The sequence below is a fragment of the Anomaloglossus baeobatrachus genome, chromosome 4 (genome assembly GCF_048569485.1).
Source record: "Anomaloglossus baeobatrachus isolate aAnoBae1 chromosome 4, aAnoBae1.hap1, whole genome shotgun sequence".
Classification (NCBI taxonomy): Eukaryota; Metazoa; Chordata; class Amphibia; order Anura; family Aromobatidae; genus Anomaloglossus; species Anomaloglossus baeobatrachus.
Window position 1 is genome coordinate 18,447,017 of NC_134356.1, and position 10,690 is coordinate 18,457,706.

General features: G+C 49.5%; 1 protein-coding gene across 2 annotated transcripts; it reads right to left on the minus strand.

Annotated features, from left to right (window-relative positions):
• Positions 1 to 2,611: 2,611 nt before the first annotated feature.
• On the minus strand, positions 2,612 to 6,843 carry LOC142301050 (histone H1.2-like). 2 transcript variants are annotated; one of them, XM_075342068.1, is made up of 2 exons: positions 6,218 to 6,843; positions 2,612 to 2,830 (listed from the first exon to the last, which is right to left on the minus strand). In XM_075342068.1, exons 1-2 carry the CDS (start codon positions 6,841 to 6,843, stop codon positions 2,749 to 2,751), a joined length of 708 nt encoding a protein of 235 aa, XP_075198183.1. In that variant the 3' UTR covers positions 2,612 to 2,748. The 2 variants fall into 2 exon arrangements, with proteins under 2 accessions (XP_075198183.1, XP_075198185.1); XM_075342070.1 differs by lacking the exon at positions 2,612 to 2,830 and having other exon boundaries at positions 6,199 to 6,843.
• Between the last annotated feature and the right edge of the window lie 3,847 nt (positions 6,844 to 10,690).

Below are 10,690 nucleotides of genomic sequence, written 5' to 3' on the forward strand. Positions count from 1 at the left end.
CTTGACCCCATGCCATCCCACCTCCTTCCCAACCTCACCACCATCCTTATTCCAGCCTTAACCCATCTCTTCAACCTATCTTTAACGACTGGAACCTTCCCCTCTGCCTTTAAACATGCAACAGTCACACCTATCCTAAAGAAACCTTCCCTCGATCCAACCTCTACTACCAGCTACCGCCCCATATCACTACTCCCACTTGCCTCAAAACTCCTGGAACAGCATGTCCATGCTGAACTTTCCTCCCACCTCTCCTCTAACGCTCTCTTTGACAACCTACAGTCCGGCTTCCGTCCACATCACTCCACCGAAACTGCCCTGACTAAAATCACAAATGACTTGCTTACTGCCAAAGCGAACAAGCACTTCTCTATACTCCTACTCCTAGACCTGTCCTCAGCCTTCGATACCGTTGACCACTCCCTCCTATTACAGACCCTCTCTTCCCTTGGTGTCAGAGATCTTGCCCTCTCTTGGATCTCTTCATACCTCTCAAATCGCACTTTTAGTGTCTCCCACTCCCACACAACCTCTTCATCCCACCATCTCTCTGTTGGCGTCCCTCAAGGCTCTGTCCTAGGACCCCTACTTTTCTCTATCTACACATTTGGCCTGGGACAACTCATAAAGTCCCATGGCTTCCAATACCACCTATATGCCGACGACACCCAGATCTACCTCTCTGGCCCAGATGCCACATCTCTGCTGTCCAAAATCCCGAAATGTCTATCTGCTATATCCTCCTTCTTCTCCTCTCGCTTCCTAAAGCTCAATGTGGCCAAAACTGAACTAATCATCTTTCCTCCGTCTCACCTACACTCTCCACCTGATCTATCTATTACAATAAATAACACCACGCTCTCGCCAGTACCCAAAGTTCGCTGCCTCGGAGTGACCTTTGACTCTGCCTTATCCTTCATACCACACATCCAATCCCTCACCACCTCCTGCCGTCTTCAACTCAAAAATATTTCCAGAATCCGCCCTTTCCTCAATTTGCAATCTACTAAAATGCTAGTGCATGCCCTCATAATCTCCCGCCTCGACTACTGTAACATCCTCCTCTGTGGCCTCCCTGCCAACACGCTTGCCCCTCTCCAGTCCATCCTTAACTCTGCTGCCCGACTTATCCACCTCTCTCCTCAATACCACCCCGCTTCTCCTCTCTGCATGTCCCTCCACTGGCTTCCAATCTTCCACCGTATCCAATTCAAACTTCTAACACTGACCTACAAAGCTGTGCATAATCTTTCCCCTCCGTACATCTCCGAACTACTCTCCCACTACACTCCAACACGTCACCTCCGGTCCTCCCAAGATCTCCTCCTCTCTCATTCGCTCCTCACACAACCGACTCCAAGACTTCTCCCGAGCATCCCCAGTCTCCTGGAACTCGCTGCCTCAACACGTCAGACTATCCCCTACCCTTGCAAACTTCAAACGGAACCTGAAAACGCACCTGTTCAGAAATGCCTACAATCTACAATGAACTCGCTGCCGCCCGACCACCGTGCGGAGCTGCCGCCCGACCACCGTGCGGAGCTGCCGCCCGACCACCGTGCGGAGCTGCCGCCCGACCACCGTGCGGAGCTGCCGCCCGACCACCGTGCGGAGCTGCCGCCTGACCTACACCCCACCTATTGTCTCCTCCCCATAATCCTATAGAATGTAAGCCCGCAAGGGTAGGGCCCTCTTCCCTCTGTACTAGTCTGTCTACTGTAACTTGTATACGTATTTTGTATGTAACCCCCTTCTCATGTACAGCACCATGGAATTAATGGTGCTCTATAAATAAATAATAATAATAATAATAATAATAGTATAAAGCACTATGGATGGTGTATAGGGCACTGCACGGGTTATACTGTACTATGTGGACGTATACACCACTATATGGAAGGATTATGGAGTATACAGTACAGCGGGGAGATTGAGACCTGTCACATTTTAGCGAAAAATTGTATTGTTTTTTTTTCGGGGGCCTCAATAGAGACTAGTACTGCTAGAGCGCTGTATAACGTCCACTCAGGGCTTTCTACTCATCATAAAGTGCTCTGCACCTAAATGTAGTGGTAGACATCTCTATAGAGTGCGGACACCCCCTAATAGTAAAGATGACCAGTGTTGAAAATAACCTACATGTTAAACATTCACTCTGAGCCAGACCCTCTCGCCTGACACCACGGACTGAAGAAAGCGAGATAGAAACTCAGCCAATCAGCACTAAGCAGATCTCCGGCTCCGCACAGAACCATCTCCGGCTCCGCACAGAACCAAAGCGTTAACTTAGTGTACGCGATATCCCACGCTGCGCTATAGGGCTGCTACAGCAACGAAGCCCCTCTCCGCAGCAGGACCTGTAGCGTCTTCTAGACTAGAAGATGTGTGGGGCTCTGAGAAAAGCCTTTGTGTTATATTTTTTTACAGCAGAAGTATTAACCCCCGAAGCCGTAGAGTGCGGCCCTGGTTAGTTTTCCCAAGTGCCCCTAAAGCAGCGCAGCCTGCAGTGATGGAGCACAGCGCCGATCTCCCACCCCTCTATGCAAGAGCTGTAGCTTCTCCTTGTGGATGGCTCTTAAAAGAGCATTTGTTTGTTTTTTTTCCAGCAGAAGCATTAACCCCCGAAGCCGTAGAGAGTGCGGCCCTGGCGCTTGAGCGCGTACACCACGTCCATGGCGGTGACGGTCTTCCTCTTGGCGTGCTCGGTGTAGGTGACGGCGTCACGGATCACGTTCTCCAGGAAGACTTTCAGGACGCCGCGAGTCTCCTCATAGATGAGGCCGGAGATGCGCTTGACGCCTCCTCTGCGGGCGAGACGGCGGATGGCGGGCTTGGTGATGCCCTGGATGTTGTCCCGGAGAACCTTCCTGTGCCGCTTGGCGCCGCCCTTCCCCAGACCTTTCCCTCCTTTGCCGCGTCCAGACATCTTCCACGTAATCAGCAGAAAACTATGACTGACGAGCGCACAGTCCTCCTTTATATCCAGCGAGGGAGGACCAGAAAGAGAACAGGAGAGAAGACGTAATTCCGAGGCGGAACATTTGCATCGTCAGCTCCGCCTCTCCTATGCGGATTGGCTGAGCGCAGAACTGTTAGGGATTTTGAATTTCCCGCTCATTGTCCGGTTATTTTCCTGCTTCTATCGTGATTATGTTAAATATAGACAACCTTCATTCCAGTAAACCCCATATAGTGCTGTATATTCCAATTTTATCCTGCATATCTCCATATACTGGTATATAACCCCCATATAGTGCCATAAATATTACTGCTGTACACTCCCACATGCCACTCCCCCATGGTGCTGTATACCTGCATAAATTAGCCATATACATACGACATATTGATCTATAAGCCCATATAGTACTAACGTGTATAGTCCTCATATAATCCTGTATACCTCCAAGTACTGTTGCATACTGCCATATTGTGTTATATAACACGCACCAATAAAATCATTTTCTGTCCGCGGAGCTGGATTTCTCCTCTTTGCAGTTAGTCTCGGCAGTAACTATCCGTGCTCCGCAGATGACTGCACTCAGGCATTACTGGGGAGCTGGACTTTGTCTCCTCACAGTCCTGATTACCGCCATATAGTGCTGTACACCCTATATACATTGTGCTACAAATCACCATAGAGCATATTGGTGCAAACACCCACATTGTGCCATGTCCCTTTTGTTTTATTTCTCCATGTAGGGCTGTATCTTCCCATATAGTGCGCTATAATAGTAATATAGTCCTCTGAGGGTCAAGAAACTTGCTGCAAAGTGATGATTGGCTGAAAAAAATGAACTTCCGCTTAGTGGCCGATAGCTCCTCCCGCTCTTTGTCGCCATCCGTGTATAACACGCGGCCTCAGGGCGGACGTTCTGATGAGATTTCTACAATCCGACGATTCCCAGCGCCCGACACAGATCTGAGCGATATGCAGACGCTGAAGATGTTTATCTCTTTCTCACGAGTCTTAACGAATTACACACACGGCACTATTTGAGCAGCGCCAAATCACAGCCCGATACAATTTCCGACCGATCTGCAGATATTCACCAAGCAAAACAGCGACCTGGAGTGAGGATCCCCCTGGAACATCTACAGATCCCACAGCCCCCGACATCAGACACCGGATCCCAATAAGTGCATCACAGGGCGCATGAATATCCCTGCGGAACCTTCCTCAGTCCTTCACTGATCGCTGTGATCCTGACTGGACCGGAGCCGCGGAGAGTAAATCCAGCGCCACAGCATCTCCTGCTCCAGAGGTGACGCAATACGATCACTGCACCCGACACAGCAGGGATTGCAGCGTCTCCAGGATCAGTGGCAGCTGAAGAGAGCGGTCTGGAAGACTCCGATATCACCCCAAACTGCGCCGCACATTGAGCCGCTCCTAGTGAAAGGACAATGGTAAGAAACCACCATAATAATAATCTAGATACAGACACTGCGGCTTGTGCTTAAGAAACAGAAAACAAGAGACAAACCGGAGACTCGGCAGCGCCGCCCGTCACATGTACAGAGACCGCGGGGAATGAGGCGGAATCAGAAACCAGGAATCAGCTCGTCTGAGTGAGGATTTGGTGGCTCTGAAAAGAGCCTTTGTGTTGTGCTCGGGGGTGCGGGACAGATCTACGCCCTCTCCCCGCGGATGCGGCGGGCCAGCTGGATGTCTTTGGGCATGATGGTGACCCTCTTGGCGTGGATGGCGCACAGGTTGGTGTCCTCGAACAGCCCCACCAGATAAGCCTCGCTGGCCTCCTGCAGGGCCATGACAGCCGAGCTCTGGAAGCGCAGATCGGTCTTGAAGTCCTGGGCGATCTCTCTCACCAGGCGCTGGAAGGGAAGCTTCCGAATCAGCAGCTCGGTGGATTTCTGGTAGCGGCGGATCTCCCGGAGAGCGACTGTCCCCGGCCGGTAGCGATGCGGCTTCTTCACTCCGCCGGTGGCGGGAGCGCTCTTCCTGGCGGCCTTAGTGGCCAGCTGCTTGCGGGGAGCTTTCCCTCCGGTGGATTTACGGGCGGTCTGCTTAGTTCTGGCCATAGCGATGTATAGACGAAAACAGAAGTGATGAGAGGAGCAGCGGGAGCAGAGTATTTATCCTCCTATGCGCGTCCTCATTGGCCTGTTTATAACCGCCCCCTGCACTCCATTAGTTACTGCACACAAAAAAAAAAAAACTATCTAGCCAATAACCACCTGAGGACTCTGACCAATCACTTTTCAGATAAAGCGCCGCCCCTCAGTAACCCCGCCCCTCAGTCTGCTCGCCACCCTTGTAACCCCGCTTTTTCCTGTGCGTGTCGTCAATGATCTGCAGAAACACGCCCCCTGTACTCTATTGGCGATGTGACAAAAAAGAAAAATAATACAGCCAATAATCATCATCCTAAGTCTCTTACCAATCAGTCTTCAGAAGAAGCTCCGCCCTTTAGAATCCCCCCTCGGTAACCCCGCCCCTGTTGTAACCCGGCTTGTGTCCCCTCCCATGTTGCGCTCAGCTACTCACTCATTTCCCGCCGCTCTAATAAACAGTGTCACTTCTCGGCTACACGCGGCTCTGGAGCCACCGATGTAACTGCAGCTTCATCTCCCCGCACACAGCGCTGTACAGAGCAGCTCCCGCATTATCACTACATCCCCCGGCAACATAATCATCTACCGCCCCCTGTACACAAGATCACCGCGGAGATCTACATAGCGAGAAATACAAATACTGGTCATAGGGGGACAAGAGTGACACTGATCATACAGCTCTGCAGGACAAGAGTGGCACTGATCATACAGCTCTGCAGGACAAGGTGGTGACACTGATCATACAGCTCTGCAGGACAAGGTGGTGGCACTGATTATACAGCTCTGCAGGACAAGGTGGTGACACTGATCATACAGCTCTGCAGGACAAGAGTGGCACTGATCATACAGCTCTGCAGGACAAGAGTGGTGACACTGATCACACAGCTCTGCAGGACAAGGTGGTGACACTGATCATACAGCTCTGCAGGACAAGGTGGTGACACTGATCATACAGCTCTGCAGGACAAGGTCGTGGCACTGATCATACAGCTCTGCAGGACAAGGTGGTGGCATTGATCATACAGCTCTGCAGGACAAGGTGGCGGCACTGATCATACAGCTCTGCAGGACAAGGTGGTGGCTCTGAGAAGAGCCTTTGTGGTAGGAGGACAGAGCGGCTCCCGCTTATTTCTTGGCCGCGGGCCTCTTGGCTTTAGTTGCCTTCTTAGCCGGGCTCTTGGCAGCTTTGGGTTTTGCCGCCTTCTTAGCCGGACTCTTCGTCACCTTCTTGGGCTTTGGAGCGGCCTTTGGCTTCTTGGGGCTCTTTGCCGCTTTCTTGGCGGCTGCTGCGGGCTTCTTGGCCTTTTTCGGGCTTTTCTTGGCCGTGGCCGGAGCCTTCTTGGGCTTCTTCGGAGATTTGGCCGCTTTCTTGGCTGCCGGCTTCTTAGGCTTGGCCGCAGCTGCTGGCTTCTTCTTGGCCGCCTTGTCCTTCGTCTCCTGCTTCTTGTTCAGCTTGAAGGACCCGGAGGCGCCGCTGCCCTTCACCTGGAGCAGGGAGCCCTTGTTGACCAGAGCCTTGATGGCCAGCTTCAGGCGGCTGTTATTCTTCTCCACATCGTATCCTCCGGCAGACAGAAGCTTCTTCAGGGCGGCCAGAGACACCCCACTACGCTCCTTGGAGGCGGCCACGGCTTTCATGATCAGGTCGGAGGCGCTGGGACCGGAGGATTTGCTGCTTTTCTTGGTGGCCCCAGATTTCTTAGGCTGCTTTTTAGACTTGGCGGCCGGTTCGGCGGGAGGAGGAGCGGCGGCCGGTGCGGTCTCTGCCATCGTGTGAGCGGGACGTAATCACAGAAATCTTCTGAGAGAGAAAAATCACTGACACGGGAGCTGGAGGCGCCTATTATATATACAGTCTTACTGCGCACTGATTGGTTACTGCGCTACACCATCCTGAGCTTCCATTGGCTGAAACTGAGCACAGGCCCCGCCTTCTCCCGGCTAAGCCCAGTGAAGCTCCGCTCTCCTCTTGTGCTTCCCTGCCCGGGATAAAAGCTCTATATTATCGGCTACAGCCGGACGGGTGAGGAGCTTCCGCCATCACTTCTCCTCCGCCATCATCTCCGCGGAGCGTGTGTGGCCGTCACTGCCAGAGATGCCGGGAAAGAGCTGAGAAGATCCCGGGATCAGCGCCGCCGTCCTCTCAATCTGCTCATCACTGAGTGTCCGGGAAGATAAACCTGCTGCGGGAGCTCGTCCTCCTATTCCCAGCTCTTGTCACCACCACTGCGAACTTCACTACAATATCCATCGTGCAGGAAGCGGATTGAACGATGTGGGGGCGACCTGGAGCTGCTGACAGCCCAGAAGGGTAACACAGGCGATGGCCTCCGCTGCCTGCACCTCCCGGAGCTGGAATATAAATCTATCCCGTGTGTGCAGAGTATTGGGGGGAGGACACGTCTCCACATTAGTGGATCACACCCGGAGGAGAATGAGTGCGATCTCCGACACAAGATTGTGTCTTAAGGCCCCGTCACACACAGAGATAAATCTTTGGTAGATCTGTGGTTGCAGTGAAATCATGGACATATTGTTCCATTTGTACACAGCCACAAACCTGGCACTGATTGTCCACAATGTCACTGCAACCAAAGATCTGCCGCAGATTTATCTCTGTGTGTGACAGGGCCTTTATCCTCTGTGGAGCTTTTATCTCTGAGGCCTGTAATGGAGGGAAGAGCTGTGATCAGGCGATGGCTTCACAATGCGACTCACTCCCCATCAGAAAGCAGAAAAAAATCCGTATGATCAGTGAAATATTAATTCACACAAGTGACACCAAATATTGTGCAAAAGGTGAAATACTGAGGAAGAAGCGGAGACACAAAATGCAGAATCCACACACAGAGCACCGCTGTATATACTGCACAGACTGCACAATCAGCACAGCACTGATCAACAGCATTATAAGTGCCCATAATAATAGAGCAGGGTGTACAATATATACAGCTGTGTGTACAATATAGTGTACTCTATTGTTTACTTTATACAGACTTGAAGAGAAGGAAATGCATCTGTGCATCCTAATGCATGTGAGAACTTTGCAGAATTCTCCAGTAAGTGCTGGGAACAGGGGCAGGTTATGTCTGCTACAGCGAAAGAAAAGTGAAGACATGGAGAAAGCGGACAAAGTTGGTTATGGAAGTGTAATGAAAGCTTACAAGTCACCAAAGGAGAAAGAGTGAAAAAGTTTAAGGACCCAAATGCTCCCTCTGTTTTCTTCTTGTTTTGCTCCAACTTCCCTCCTGAAATCACAGGGCAGCAGCCAGGTCTGACCATTGGGGACGAGGCAAAGAAATGAGGAGAGATGTGGAATAACAATTTATCAGGGAACAAGGCGTGTTATGAGAAGCAAAAAAAACCCTGAAGAAGTACAAGGATATGGCGCTGTATCGGTCCAAAAGCAAACTAGATAGAGCCAAAAAGGTCCCTGCTGAGCCTGAAAAGGGTGAATAAGAGGATGAAGGAGCAATCGCCATCAGTCTGTTTTCATTTGCGTCTATAGCACGCCCCATTCACTGAACGTGTAATAAATGTTGTCCTCCAGAAAGAATTATTAAATTGTTTCACACGTTTCCTTAGTTTGGAGTTAAAAAATAACCTTTATTAATTAATTGAAAATAAACTCCTATAATGTCCAATAATAGAAATCACAAATATAAGAAAATGTGAAGTGCAAACTGCTGCCTAAATATGATCTACCCATCCACAATCCATATTACATGGGCTCTTTATCAAGCATTCATTCTGCCATTATTTACAGAGCAGACAATGTATCTGGCGCTGATTCATCTACTATACGAGACAAGTCACTGAACAGATCATATAATGTTGATAGACAATAGATCTGAGAGGGGCACACTTATTATTATAATCATTCACTAACGTCTCCACTATAGATAGTCAATTATCTTATTTAAGAAATGCTCAAGTGACTATTACAACATTCCAGTCAGTGACTGAGTAGATTAATACCAGTCTCAAGAATCAGGCTATACATCCTATTTTCATTGGTCAAAAGTGAGAGCAGATAGCAGCGTTAGAGGAACTTTTTCAGTAACTAAATCAAGTTTTCCTGGTATAGTATGCACCTCCAGCCAGAAGAGTAAACATTTCTACTATACTCAGGCGGTAACATCAGGCCACGTGGAGCTGGACTGTGAAGATTCCCCGCAGCTAAACTGCCAATAAGCCCTGTGCAATGTACTGAGCGGTAGATCATTTTATCTCTAGTGCCTCTCTATCGTGTACGCGCCCTACGCGTTTTATCTGAATTGTTGATTGCTGCCCAGATTCATCAGGGGTATGTGGCAGCTTGTCTAGTTGCATGATGTTACATATGATGCATGTAACAAATAGTAGGCTGCATTATAGCTACAGCGGGGAGCGGCTCCTGCTTCCTCCCTTCAGTCCACCAATCAGCCTGCGATCCATGACATGATGGAGACTGCTGGCTATCAAAGCGGAGAAATGGGGAAACAGTAACCACGGCCTAACACAGCCAATAGCGTTGCTCAAAGCAGCATCAGCAACCAATAGAAATGGATTTCGGACCCAATCATAACTTATGCAGACACAGACCCTATGCAGTACAATGTAAGAATCTGCAGCAGTAAGTGACGATAATAATTACATTATATTTATCACCAGCAGTCAGTAACATCAGCATTTACTATAAATTCATAAGAGACCGGCCTAAATCTGTATAATACAAAGCCCAGTCACTTCTATAGGTGAACGGCGATATATCAGCCGCGGGGATAATAATGGGGTGTTTATTATTAGCTGTAACATTAGCATTAGATCAGATGAATTACCTGCAATACAAGCAAAGCAGGTGACAATGAGGAGCTAAACACGGGGCTGATACATAGCGGCAATATTGTATCTACACTGCAGCCGCCATCGCAGCAATCCCGATTATTCCAATATCAGACACAGAACAGCTCAGCAAATACAATGCTCAGCCTCGCAGGGATTATGCAGCAGAGCATAATAGCCATGTATAGGATTATAGTTATATTACAATTATTACATTTCTTCTCTTTATAATAATACACTCACAGATGAATCTATAACTCAACATTTCATTGCACGAATGTCCTTGTTCTGGGCGGAAAGAGGAAGATGAAAGCTCCTAAACCCGAACATCTTCATTGCACGACCTGCTCTGCTGGGAATCTGGCTCTGACAGTTTCTGAGAAGCTACATCTCCTGCTGAGGGGGGAAGGGCGGGAGATCGGTGCTGCGCTGCCCGGCTTCTTCCGGGTTAATAACTGCTGTTAACAAAATAGAATGTATTAACATTCCCGGGATAGAATGTATGAATAGAATGTATTAACGCCCGGGATAGTAACTGTCTCTCTGTTTCTCTCCCATTCTCTGTCTGTCTCCTCCTCTGTATATATCTCTCTGTCTCTCTCACTATCTTTGTCTGTCTGCCTCTGACTGTCTCTGTCTCTTTCTCCGTCTGTCTCAATCTCTTTCCCTGTCTGTCTATCTATCTCTGTCTTTTTCCCTGTCTGTTCCTTTCCCTCTCTTTCCCTGTCTGTCTGTTTCCCTGTGTCTTTCTCTGTCTCTTTATCTGTGTCTATCTCTTTACCTGTCTCTCTCT